Source organism: Triturus cristatus, chromosome 12, assembly GCF_964204655.1.
Source record: "Triturus cristatus chromosome 12, aTriCri1.1, whole genome shotgun sequence".
Classification (NCBI taxonomy): Eukaryota; Metazoa; Chordata; class Amphibia; order Caudata; family Salamandridae; genus Triturus; species Triturus cristatus.
The window spans coordinates 562,771,086-562,784,099 of record NC_140595.1 but is presented as its reverse complement, the minus strand read 5'-3'; the positions used below and the strand labels follow the sequence as shown (position 1 = coordinate 562,784,099).

At 44.5% G+C, this 13,014-nt stretch overlaps 1 protein-coding gene across 2 annotated transcripts in view; it reads left to right on the top strand.

The window, feature by feature from the left end:
- The first annotated feature begins 1,359 nt into the window (after nucleotides 1-1,359).
- The window catches only part of RBL2 (RB transcriptional corepressor like 2), a 722,629-nt gene continuing 710,974 nt past the window's right edge, over nucleotides 1,360-13,014 (top strand). The window contains exons 1-2 of one of the 2 annotated variants that reach the window (XM_085638866.1): nucleotides 1,360-1,957; nucleotides 6,950-7,080. In XM_085638866.1, coding sequence (XP_085494992.1) covers nucleotides 1,802-1,957; nucleotides 6,950-7,080 — 287 coding nt within the window. In that variant the 5' untranslated portion in view covers nucleotides 1,360-1,801. The remainder of the gene's footprint in view (nucleotides 1,958-6,949; nucleotides 7,081-13,014) is intronic. The other variant, XM_085638867.1, reaches the window with a different exon arrangement.

Genomic DNA, 13,014 nt, shown 5'->3' with positions numbered 1-13,014 from the left:
GGCTAAACACTTATAAGGTCCCAAAAGTGAGACCTATTGGCTATGCCAATGCTTGTTTCTAATTGTAGCCTTTATCTCACGTCTTAGCCGACAGTAAAAAAAAAAGGACTGAACCGGACGAGGAAGAAGAGGTTCCAGTGCAGCTTGCGTGGTAAAGACGGTCGTGGAAGGCATACGCAGACATGCCAACATTCCCGATTCAGGCGGGAGACTACCGATTTCAAGGCTAGTCTCCCTGCCTCCCGATTCCTGCAAGCAAAAACCCGATTCCTCGGGGTTTCAGCAGACAGGGCTTGGTATTGTGTAACGTGCTAATTCTTCGAGCAATAGTCAGAATGGCGATGCAGGAGGTCTAGAAGAGGTGAAACACCAACAAAGCCTCATTAACAAGAGAATGGTCTGTGAAGTGGGGGGGGGGGCGGCGGCTGTGTGTGTGTGCCTGGAAGCTGTTTCAGCCCGGGCTGACGGTGAAGGGGGGGCGGGGGCGGCGGGCGGTGTATGCATTGACCGCAACCTGCCAGGCCAGTGCACAACTCTTGCATCCCCCTCTTTCTCTGCCATTGCGCTCCATGCTTCTGAAAGGTGATGAAAAAAAAACACACGTGAATTTGCTTTCAAATGTCCGATCCTGCAGCAGCACACTTCCAAAGTCCATACATGACAGAAACCCGATTGAAGGCCCCATTCTCCCCATTTTTTTTTTTTTTTTTTTTAAATCTCCCACTTTGCTCTTCTGAAATGTTGGCATGCATGGGCATACGTGTTGTAAAGACGTTTACGTGGTAAGTGTACCATTGTAAACGTAACGCGTAGAAAAGTCTTCGTGGTAAAGGATGTTTCCCGTGCAGTAGGAGTAGTTTGGGTACAGCGAAATATCCTAAGAGAACTTCCCCAAGAGGAAGGTACTCTCCTCCTTCCCACAGCGATTTCCTTGCAGTTTTGGACTAGTTGTAGTACATGCTAGCTCTGTGCAAATGGAGCAGCTGGCTCTAAATCTTTTTCCATGGCTGTTTTTTTCCTCCAAATTTAACCCCTCGTCCGTCTATATTATCTGGCCAATGGTCGTCATTGTATTTAAGCGGTATGCTCGACCATGATAAACATTTGGGAGTACGTGTTTTCGTTAAAAACGTTAACACGCGCCACGCAATGGTATTTGATTTTGGCACACGTCTTGCTACTGTTGGTAAACTTCTTAAAGATGGCTTCCACGGTGTGCAGCTGAGGGGAATTGACGTTCTAGTCTTTGCGTATTATTTACCAGGCTGCCCCCCCCTTGTACAGGAAGCGCAATGCAGCCCAGCCCGGTATTGAATTCACATTCTAGTCGTTGTTTCGTTCTCCACAGAAGAGCTCCATGGGTACAGGAAGTACAGGCCCGCCCATCAGGACTGGCAGGTCTGTGTTCCACTGTACAGCAGGCAGACCGGAGGTATGCTTTTAGACCCGAGCTATTCTCGACGATCAGACGCCGTTTACTTTGGTTACCCTAGTGATAATCTCGCTCCTTTAGTCAGGGAAGATGCGCTGTTTGCGTCCAATAGCAAAGCCCGCCTACGAGCGGGGTTCAAATGGCTACAGTGTAGAAGCGTAGTTAAGCTCTGAAGCCCGAGAGGAAGAACCAGCTGTTCCAGGAGGTAGAGTCATCTTTGGTGGTTGAGTACTTGCCTTGTCGCCAGTACTTGAGCGCTACTGTACAAAACCCGTGTCTTGTCTAGACTGAAGCCCCAGAGCGTTACTGTGATCTGAAGCTTCTTCCTGGACTGGGCGCTGTCGGTAGTCTGTGCAAAGGGTCTTCACCATGACGGAAGGGGAGGATGAAGCCTCTCAGGAGCAGCAGGAGCTGGACACACAACGACGCTTCCAAGAGCTGTGTAGCAGTCTGAACATGGACGAGCGAGCCAAGAGCGAGGCCTGGGACAACTATCACAGCATGAGTAAGAACTACACCCTGGAGGTGAGTGGCACTGTGGCAGACTCGAGGTTTTTGTGATTATGATGTACGCGGTACATTATTAGGAGAAGTTTACACTAATGGAAATCGCTGAAGACCTGTTTGTTTATAATCTAAATGTCCTGCTGGTCATCTCCCCCCCCCCCGGTCTCTCTTTCACAGTTGTGGCTTTCTGACGAAACTAGCTCTGGGACGCCCCATTGCTGAGGCAGTATGCGACAAATCACATAACACCATGCGCTTTACAAATGACATAACACATAACATAACTAATGCATTATTACCAGGGGGTGCTGCGGTGTTGTGGGCTGCATCCGTTGCTGTGCCAGGTTGCCCATTGGAACAGTGTTTATGAATCTGGGAATTACTTTCTGATAACGCTGTGGCTGTTGAATATGTGATTGGACCGCGTCAGCGTGTTGGGGATTGCACTGCAGGAAGGACTGCGCTCAGGAATGGTGCTGTATCTAAGGAGACTGGTGCTGCTCCTTGGGGTTTGGGGGGGGGGGCGCAGCAGAGACAATGTTGGGGAGACAGGTACTTAACTACATTTGGTGACATGGAACTGTTTGTTTAAGTTAATGTATTGTGGTGTAGTGCTATGGCTCTGTATCCGGCAAGTGCAGTGTCAGGAGTGCAGAAGATGTGTGTATCTTAGGTTGCACATGAAACTCTCGGGGTTCCAGAGGGCGCTGTATCTGGATGGAGATGAATGCTGAAGTCCTTGTGTATGCAGGAGGTTGAGTCCATGGCTGTTCAATCGGTGCGGTAGTTAGTGATTCAGGGGATGCAGCCGCTCAGGATGCCATCCAGGGGATTCGTCGGTATTCGGAAGGTGTTACCGTTTGTTAGAAAAAGTAGGGTTGCTGAAGTGTTTTTAAGTGGGATTCTGAAATCCTAAAACTGCATCACAAAATGTAAACCGGTAACGACAGCCTGAAACCTAAGCATCCCTTTGGCCACACCGACATACAGTTCGTTTGGTGCGGCTGCGCCAGATGGAGTAGATAGGTGGGGAATAGGGAGAGAGGAGGGTGTATTTTTCGAGGCCGGTAGTCCGTGCGTTAGTTTAGGTGAATGATTTTGACATGGTAGAGAGATTGCTTCAATGGATATGGATCGGTGCTACAGGAAGGAGGAGGAAGGGCTGCTGCTATGGGGATGACTGATGCCAAACTTGCGCTTATATAACAGAGTTGGAAACTTGAACGTGACATAGCAGGAATGCAAGAGTCTGAAACCGGAAGATTGAATGCACATTGATTGAAGCCGCAGAATTCCTTGCATACATAAAGACTATTTTCTTGTGGGTGAAAAAGTCGATTGAGTGATTGTTTTATGCCTCCAAATCTCAAATTGGTTATAGCCATTTTTAAACAGTTTTGTTCATACTACAAATAACTTCGGTTGAACAATGTATTAATTTAATTAAAATAATCCACATGTCTTTTGCAATTGGACTTTCGTTCTGAAATGGTGCCCAGCACCAAAGCACGTTATATGAAAAGTCCACATTGGGGTTCTTTGTGAAAAGGTGAAACCTCTTGTATAAATCAGAGGAAACCCACTGTAAATGTATTATTTCAGCAGCCTAATGGTAAATTGTCATTTGTGCTGCATAAAACAGACATTGAGACTGAAAAGAATTCTGTTGCTGCTATATATTCCCCTCCAATACACATGATAGTGTGTCTCATAAACAGAGCAGATGACGCAGTGCTTAAGTGGGTGCATACACTTTAAAATATATACAAAATACACCAGAAATGCTCTTTGGTTCTTAAGCCAAGTTGTTCAAATATACGTACAACATAGCACAATGAGGATTACAAATTATCAAGGAACCAACGGAGATGAGTAGGTTGATGTTTCGACCACTTGTGAGTGTAAGAGTCTCATCAGGACAAAGTCGTCTGGCTCAGTATGAATATGCATCAGGGTTGGGTATGTGCGAACCAACAATATCACTGTATGTCCACTGCACAACTGCTGAAAAGTCTGTCAACAGACCGACCTCCTCCTCTGAGCGGGAGAGTAAGTCTCCTACTTAGATTGTATTTCAACTGAATGCCATACAAGTCCCCTGAATCCATTCTGGACTGTAGATATTCTTAAAGGCTGAAAATAGCTTCAGCCAACATCCAATTGTTACCAAGTCGGGAACGATCTTGGTAAAATCTGTTTCTTTCAGGTGCGCAATGCTCTAAATTCATCGGCGGAACCTGCCAGTACACTTGTTCAGCCGACATGCATCTCCTTTGATTCCCTGATTATCTGTAATCCTCATTGTGGTATATTGTATGCGCATGTATATTTAAACAACATGGCTATAAATTTACTGCGGGTTTCCCCTGATGTATACAAGAGAATTCCAGCTTGACACAAAAAGCCCCACGCTGGACTCTGTTCATATAATGTATTCAGACCCTGTTCCCCGTGGACATAGAGGGTTGTCCTTCTGACACTATACCAGCATCAATGCAGGTAACTCTCTGCTTAGTGAGTGATGAGATTCAAAGTCTTTAGGTATATTTAAGGTATGAAAAGGTTTTTGAGTGCTGGCTCATGTATTATTTTTACCTGGTGGAAATTTCAGTTGAACAGCTAGCTGTCAATGGGCTTCACTGGATTGATTTGTGACATCTAGATTTTTGATTGCTACAAATTAAATAGAAATAGTAACAGCAATCAATAATCCATTAACCAATTTTAAGATTTTCTTCTTTGCAGTTCATAACTTTCCCCAAACTGTTGCAAGGATTCTGCTCAGGAAGAGAACTATGCCTGGGACCATAAAACATCAGTAATTAAGACTGGCTCACGGTACTGAGGTGGTATAGTGACTCAGTCCGACTAGCTATAGTGTCTCACTTGACCCCCTACTCATAACCAGAGAAACAAGTGAATTGACACCCCAGAATACAACACTCCCGACCTTCTCACATCCACAATAAGATATGAAATTGAAACAAAGGAAGTTATAAATGTTTTTTTAAGCTCATTGTGCTCTCAAATACATTGTACGTGCCACAATTAGAAAACAACTGGCTAGCAAAAATGCCATCTGCATTGTCAATATACCGTATATTATGAAAAGCACAGTCATATTATAAGACAGAATAGCCTAACCCCTCTCCCCTTCTACAGAAGCAAACTGATAATACAATAAAGATCTCTTGGATTAGTAGCAGACCCCGTACCTTAGCATACACAGATTAACGTTCTACATCTCCGATACAGCCATGATCTTCCCTCAGGAAAAATCTGTGTGTTATAGTGATGTGGACACCTATATGACAAGGTTCACATGTTCATAAATAGCTACATTTCTGTGTTGTTTCTAGGTGTGTGTGCCTGACCAGAACACAATAACAAGGGACATTGTTGTTTGACCTTGTCTACTGTTCATACTAAATCCCAGGGAAGAATAGAACGAGTTAACAACTGCAGGTTCTGCGTGAAAATATAATGTGGCACAAAAGTAACCGGGATTATGTTGTAACTTGTGCAAAGCTAATGTGGCCTGTGTCGTGCACAGTGATGCTAACATACGGAAAATTACAATAGGCCCTGTATGAAACACATGACAAAACTACTAGTTTGCAAGCAACTGGTCACAGTAAAAGCCTTTAGTAACTGCTTAGCTGGAATTCCCAAAATGGTTCAGTGAGGTTGTACACACTGAAATCTTGTCTACTGAAATAATGAATGTAGGCTGGAAATATCAGCTTGCTTTCTGCACAGTGTACCCTGCATGCATTATGCTCCAAACATTTTTGTGAATGTTAATTTCATATTCTCGCATTAATTGATTCGTTCAGTAAACCAGTGAGAACACAACAGTTACTAAAACCCATGTATCATATGTAACGAGAGGAGGGGTTTTTAAAGTCTAGCTACAGACACATTTAATATAACATTGACTTGTTATTGTACCTAAAAAAGTAAAATATTTTAATTGTTGATTTAGGACAGTGGCTGATAATAATTGAAGCATTCCTTCCATCACTTTGTTGCTTTAGATACCCTAGGTGTGGCGAGTATGCCCAGATGAATGACCTGTGCTCACTGTGCCTTAGGACTTGCACTATATCTCAGTGGTGAGGCCAAGTAGGGTGAAACAGGCTTGATGATGCTAATGTTCCCATGTGGAGGGGATCTGGATGGCAGTGGTCTGGACTGTTCCTGTTGAAGCTAAACCAAGGCTTATTGGCGTTTGGCTGGTAACATTCGAGAGTGGCATAATGGACAAAAAGCGATGAAGTAGAATGTGGCTCGAGCAGTTACCAGTGGATGACTTCAATTCAAGCAGTCCTTCCAGTATTTTGTCTGTTGCAATTACTGATTTAAAGCAGTTTAATTTAGGAAATGTTTTTTTTGGCTGTCATAAGCATCAGAATCCAGGCAACCTTTCTGCACTAATATTAAACAAAGTTATTGGAATTAGTGGTACTTCCTTCTAGACCTTTATCTACTGTAACCCCAATACACAAGCATTGTCCAGGCCAGTAGGTCTCACCTTTTGATATTGGGAGATGACCGATTGACTTTGCCAATGTCTTTTTCCCTCAGATATCCTCCAGGCATATTGGAGCAAGCATAGTAGCCATCTTGTAATTGTTTTTCATATGCTTTATGAAGGATGAGCCAAGGAACTTGTGGCAAAAGAACAGGATTCTGCCTGGTTAAAACAAAGGAGTCCGGTACAGGTGACTTTTGCCACCCCTGCTGTTTAATATTATTTTAAATTATCAGAATTACTTTTTTAGAATGTGCGCAGCAATTGTCTGGTCCTTAATGTGATGTTAGTCTATTTTCTGTCCTATACTGATGATGCTATTTTCGTTGTGTACACAGAAAGCAGCAGTCATCAGTGGAAAGAAAATATTTACATGCAGAACTGAGATTTTTTAACTACATATGTAAATACCAATCATGCTTGTCCGTCTGCGACAAAGAATTTTTCCAACTGAACAAGCCTGTTTCTTTTTGTAGGGGGATGCTCTTCATTGGCTTGTGTGTGCCCTGTATGTGGCTTGCAGAAAATCAGTGCCTACCATAAGCAAGGGAACTGTGGAAGGGAACTATGTATCACTGACCAGAATATTGCGCTGTTCCGGGCAAAGGTATGTTTTTATTGCACATGCCAGGCTTGTTATTGTTTCACAGTAAACTGGTGGATCAGTTGAATAAACAAAGCAACATAGAAGAATTTAAATACATCAGAACATTGTTTTCAATGAGCCAAAAAAGGAAACATGCGAAACTTGTTAAAAGCTGCACCATAATACTAGTACTACAGCTACTGGATATTATTGATTAGTGAACACTTTAAGGCATAGTCATTGAAACAGGTTTTTAAAAAATCCTCTGATCTACATTTTCCTCAGCCTTTAGTTTTTACTCCTAACCCTCATTCATCTTTAATCTGGTGAGATACATTTCTACCCATCATGTCTTTAGTCTTGCGATTTATATTCCTATTTCTAAATCTTATAATCAATTTGGATGATTTATATTCAGGCCCTCATTCATCTTTAGCCTGTTGATTTAGATTTATATCCATCATTCGACTCTGGTTATTTATATTCCCACTACTCGTTCATCTACAATCTGAACATTTGTATTAATACCCCTCGTTCTTTACACTCTGCATGTAGGGCACTATACCTCAGGTTTTTCAGGGCACTACCTGAGTCACCCAGATAGCTTTTCCCTGTATTAATCTAAATGCTGTGTGGCAGTATATATTGGTATATATAAATTGAACTGTAGGAGGCTGGCTTAGTATATGGTGCACACTTATTTAAGTGAAGCACCATGCACTAATCCAGACAACCCTTATGGTGATTTTAGTAGTCTTAGACAAGCTTAGAAAGCTCTCTAAGTAGAAGCTGTGGAGAGCAGTCTTCAGGCTTAGTCCAGAAAGAGTGTTAAACAGCTTGTTTTACCAGCACTAATCATAGTGTAGGTTAAACGGAAAAGAACCACACAATGTTGTTATAAAAATAGTAATATTTATTATACACACTCACTAACACATTGGTATATCTCCTACCTGGAGATATAAACACAATACACACAATATTTCAAAAGGCCAACGGGTAAGTAGCACAAATACACAGTGGTGTCCAGGGGGAGACGAAACTGTATACTACTAAAGTGGAATGCGAACTGCGACCCAAGTCGAGACTGGACCCAGAAGACTTAGAAGAGCTAGGGACCCAAGAAACTACCCAGGAACCCCACGTAGGCTGTGTGCAGAGTGGAAAAACAACCACGTACTCAATACTAGTCAATGGGGAAGTCGCAGTTTTGAGAACCCTGAAGAAACCTTGTGGAAGATGGAAGTTTGGAGAGTCACCCCACCCGTGGATATCCCAGGAACTAGGATACCTACACCAGGGAAGCCGGGTTCATAGGTGCCAAGTGACATCGGAAACCGCCGTAGACCACAATGGAGGACTTTATTGAAGATGCCGCTAGCAAAGCAGGTGAAAGAGTGGTGGACTCCAAGGGTGGATTCTTGAAGAGGAGTACCTGCAAGCAGAGGGGACAGAGCCTATGCCACTCGGGAGTGACCAGAAGGCACGGAAAATCGATGACAGAGGATGCAGGAGAGTTGATGGTGACCCTGTTGTTGCAGCTGTGAGGACCTGGCGATGAAGTAGAGACCAGGTGCCGTTCACGAGCTGTTCCGTGTCGGAAGTCGAGAACCAGGGGGTCAGTATCCGACAGGAGTACCCACAAGCCTTGGCAGCAGCAACGGATGTGGAAAATGAAGCTTTTGCAGTGTCGAGACCAGCAAGGTCCAAGGGACTCACCAAGTGCTGGAGAGTCAGAGCAGACCTGAGCAAGCAGGGGAGCACACTGGAGCCAAAGAAGGCCCTCAAGAGGACCCACAGGCGCAGGAGTACAATTGAAGGAAAACCCCTAGGCAACTAAAGGTCTTTAACAATTAACAGACGATATGGGCTAACAACATGTTGTAGTCAACTCAGTGGACACGAAAGTAATATTCAAAAGTTCATTTTTTTTAATTCAAATTAGTTAAAACATATCAAAACATGTATCAGAGACAAATACATTTAAACATAATCTACAATTGGACAAAATACAATAAAGTTGGTAGATACATAAAAGATACAGGCAACAAATATTTTTTGATTAGTGCATATCTAGAAAGACATGCACAACAATAATAAACATAAGGTGGCTACTATATGGATCTTCTACGTGCGTTTCGGCGCACACTGCGCCTTCATCAGAAAAGCCACAAAATTTCCTAGAAAGTGAAAGTTAAAACATTTAAAATAGACTGAGTTTGGAGACAACCTTATAGGATGATCAACTATATACCTACACCAAAGTTAAACTTATTTTTTGAATAAAGCAAAAAGTATTATTATTAGCTCCATTGGTAGAGGGAATGAAGGAAAGAAAAAGATATAGTGCTAAAACCATCACCCGAGATTCGAAACCATAAGTGAAAAGTAATAAAAGAATGATGCACACGCATATTTTATTTCTCCTGTAGATGGAAAAGTAAGGAGAAGGACACTTGAAATGATAGTGCACCGGAAGGTAAAAAATATATATTGGTATCTGCCCTTGCTTCCAAAAGGTGAATAGCCATAGGTAATATGGATGCTTACTCGGTAATGGTCAGAGGTCAGGATCCGTTTAGGGAAAGATTGGAATGGACCCAATTCAGAAGGAGTGTGTACCGGGGTCTACGGATGAAACTCAGATATTGAAATAAAGGCATGAAACTAGGCCGGGCATATTCATTATCGTAACGATTAACAAAGTTATTTACCCTGTGCGATGTACACTGATGTGTATGCCTCAGTAGTGGCCTTGTAGATGTTGGTGAACTTTAGCGCAAATAAACACAATCTGAACGAACGATAAGGGAAACACTACTGAAAATTAGGGAAATAATAAATGATTCCTAGCCCGGACAAGATATAATCACCCATACATAAGTAAATAAAGATGGGTACCTGATAAACACTTGGAGTGCTAATCCGGTGCAAATCCATCTTAACTGATGTCTGATAAAGGTTGAGCTCCAAAGGATGTTTTTTTATATAGTAATTTGTTACATGGCGGACATATCGATAAACAATGCCCTAAAAAATGAAGATAAACAATATGGGAAGTTTAAAACAGTCTGAAGCATTGATTCAAAGGTTACTACTGTCAGAAGGCGATATCAGGTCCGCTAACGGAGAGATGACTAGACGATGACTAGAGTTCAGCAGGACTTGTGCAATCTCACCTGCTCTCTGTGTTGAAGCCGAAAGGAAAACGATCTGCACTCGCGTGCCGACTGGCAGAGTAACCGGAACATGGAGGTTCCCAGCTTTAAATCTGCATACAGTGTGACATACTTTGGTCACCTGACACTTGTTACGGAATGCGCGTAAAAAGGACTAGACCGTGACTACGCGATTGTCATGTGACAAGTAATGTCCGTAACCATAGAGAGAAACTAATAAAAAAAAAAACTCATAAATAGATAGAGAGAAAGGCGCAGGAGTCGCAGGAGAACCTCGAGCAGCTCATTAAGGATGCAGGCCCACGGTGCAGAGGATGCTGTGAGGACAACAATCTTGGTAGCAAGAGATGCTGGAGTTTCTTGGAGCCCCAAGATCTTTGGAGAAGTCAACAAGCCTTGGCAACGGCAAGTTGACGTGACACACAGTGGTGCTGTTCCAGTGGTTCCAACGAGGGATACTGGCTTCAAACTCGGTGAGAAGACCGTGCAGGGCCACAAGGGAGTTGCAGAACCACCACCTGTGTTGCTGGGCCTTGCGAAGGCAGGAGGACATCGGGAGAAGCTGACTGGTCAGCTTCATTCCAAGGGAGATTCCTTAGGGTGTCTTTGAGGCTCACAGGCCTGGAGAAGAACCTGGACGGAGCACAGGCACAGACGATGCAGAAAACTGGCAGGACGACGAGACCAGGTGAAACAGGAGTCTGACAGATGCAGTCTTGGTTTCCAAAGCGAAGTCCGACGTGCCCAGACTGTAGCAGTAGAAGTGGTTTCGGATCTAAATCTTGTCCCATGTCTAATCTGAAGAACCACCCATAGGTAAGCTTTTAAGTACCCAAAGGAAAGGGTTTGGATGATTCAGGGGTCTCTCCCAGAGGAGGGGCTAGACAGAGAAGAGGATGCTCCCATGTCCTTTGTCCAGTTTTACACCAGAGCGGGAGCCCTGAACTGGTTTCAACTGGAGTATGCCAGGAGGGCAACAAATGTGCCCTTCAAAGCAGTCTGGTGGCGCTGGCAAGCGATCCCCAGCCCAGCCCAAAACACTAAATCCTTTCTAGGAGGTGGTCACACCTCCCTTTGACAGGAAACCTATTGTTCTACCTTCCCCTGCTCAAGCCTGGCTCAGCAGCAGGAGGGCAGAATTGTGTCTGTGGTCGGTAGCAGGGCTAGCTTGCTTTTAGACCCTGAAAAGCTAGTATAGGGAATACAGGGGGGCTCCCTATGGGAGGCCCTAGTACATTGGATCCTACATCCAACACTGGAATCGGTGTTGGGGTAGGATTCCAACATGTTTGATACTAAACATGGCGAGTTTCAGTGCAGCCAATATACAGTTAGACATCAGTCAGTCACAGTTTGAGTGGTCTCTAATGGGTTGCATAATATACACTGCCGGCCTTTAGAGCCCCCTGGTGTACCTATGCCCTGGGTTCCTCAGTACCATATACCTGGGACTTTAATGGGTACACCAGTAGCCAAGTAGGAAGGTACCAAAGTACTTACTAAAGTCCAATTTAGGGAGAGAGCACAGTGACTGGAGTCCTGATCATCAGCATCTCAGACAGACTAGTAAAACAGAGTGATACCAGCAAAAAGTAGGGGTAACCATGAAAGCAGATCCTACTTTCCTACACTCTCCCTTCCACTTTTGTCATCCTCATGAATAAACATAGGCATAATGGATTTTATTTCTAGTCTGTTTCCTATGGTCATGCGTCATTATGCAATGGCTAAATATATAGTGGCTGTGACGAACCTGGGCATTTTTGGTATCAAACATGTTGGAATTATACCCCAACACCGTTACTGATGTTGGAGGTATGATTTCATGCACTGGGGGCGGCTCCTCCGGGAAGCCCCCAGTACTCTTGGTAACAGCCTTCCAGGGTCTGCCAGCAAACTAGTGCTGCTGTCGACCTCAGACACGATTCTGCCCTGCAGAGCTCGAGCAGGGGAAGGTAGAACAATAGGTTTCCTGTCACAGGGAGGTGTGACCACCTCCCAGACAGGACTTAGTGTATCTGGGCTAGGGTGGGGGCGCTTCCCAGCACCACCAGACTGCTATGAAGGGCACATTTGGTGTCCTCCTTGCATACTCTAGTTAGAACCAGTTCTGAGAGCCCTTGGCTCACGCTCTGGCACGAAACTGGACAAAGGTCATGGGAGTATCCTCCCCTCTGTGCAACCCCTTCACTGGGAGGGACCCCTGAGTCGCCCTCACTCTTTTCTTAGGGTATAAAAGAGCTTACCTGTGGGTGGGTCCTCAGATTTGTCATGGGACAAGACTCGAGCCTGAAACCACGTCACTCTTTGACCGTCTGGACAGTCGGACTTCACCTGCAATCGAGACTGCATCAAGGAAGCCCCCTGTTGCTCCCTGTCTTGCTGTTTCTGGGCTTCTTCCAAGATCTTCAAAAGACCTGCGTGCATCAAGGACACCTGAAGTTATCTCCCTTGCAGAGAAGGAGTCACTCCCCTGCATCTGCACTCACCGCAATGAAGGTGACCGGTCTCCTGCTTCAGACTTCCCATGGACTTTGAAAAGCTCAGCAACACCGGTGGTGCTTCTGCAGCTCACTCGAGGCCTGACCTGTCCTCTCTGCAATTTTGAGGCCAGTATCCCTCGTCAGGACTGCTGGCACAGAACCCCTGTGCATTGCGTCGACTTGCTGTCGCCAAGGCTAATTGGCTCTGCACTCCAGAGATCTTTGGCCTACAAGAATCTCCAGCGTCCAGCATCTCTTCCTGCCAAGATAAGCATCTTCACTGCATCCTCTGC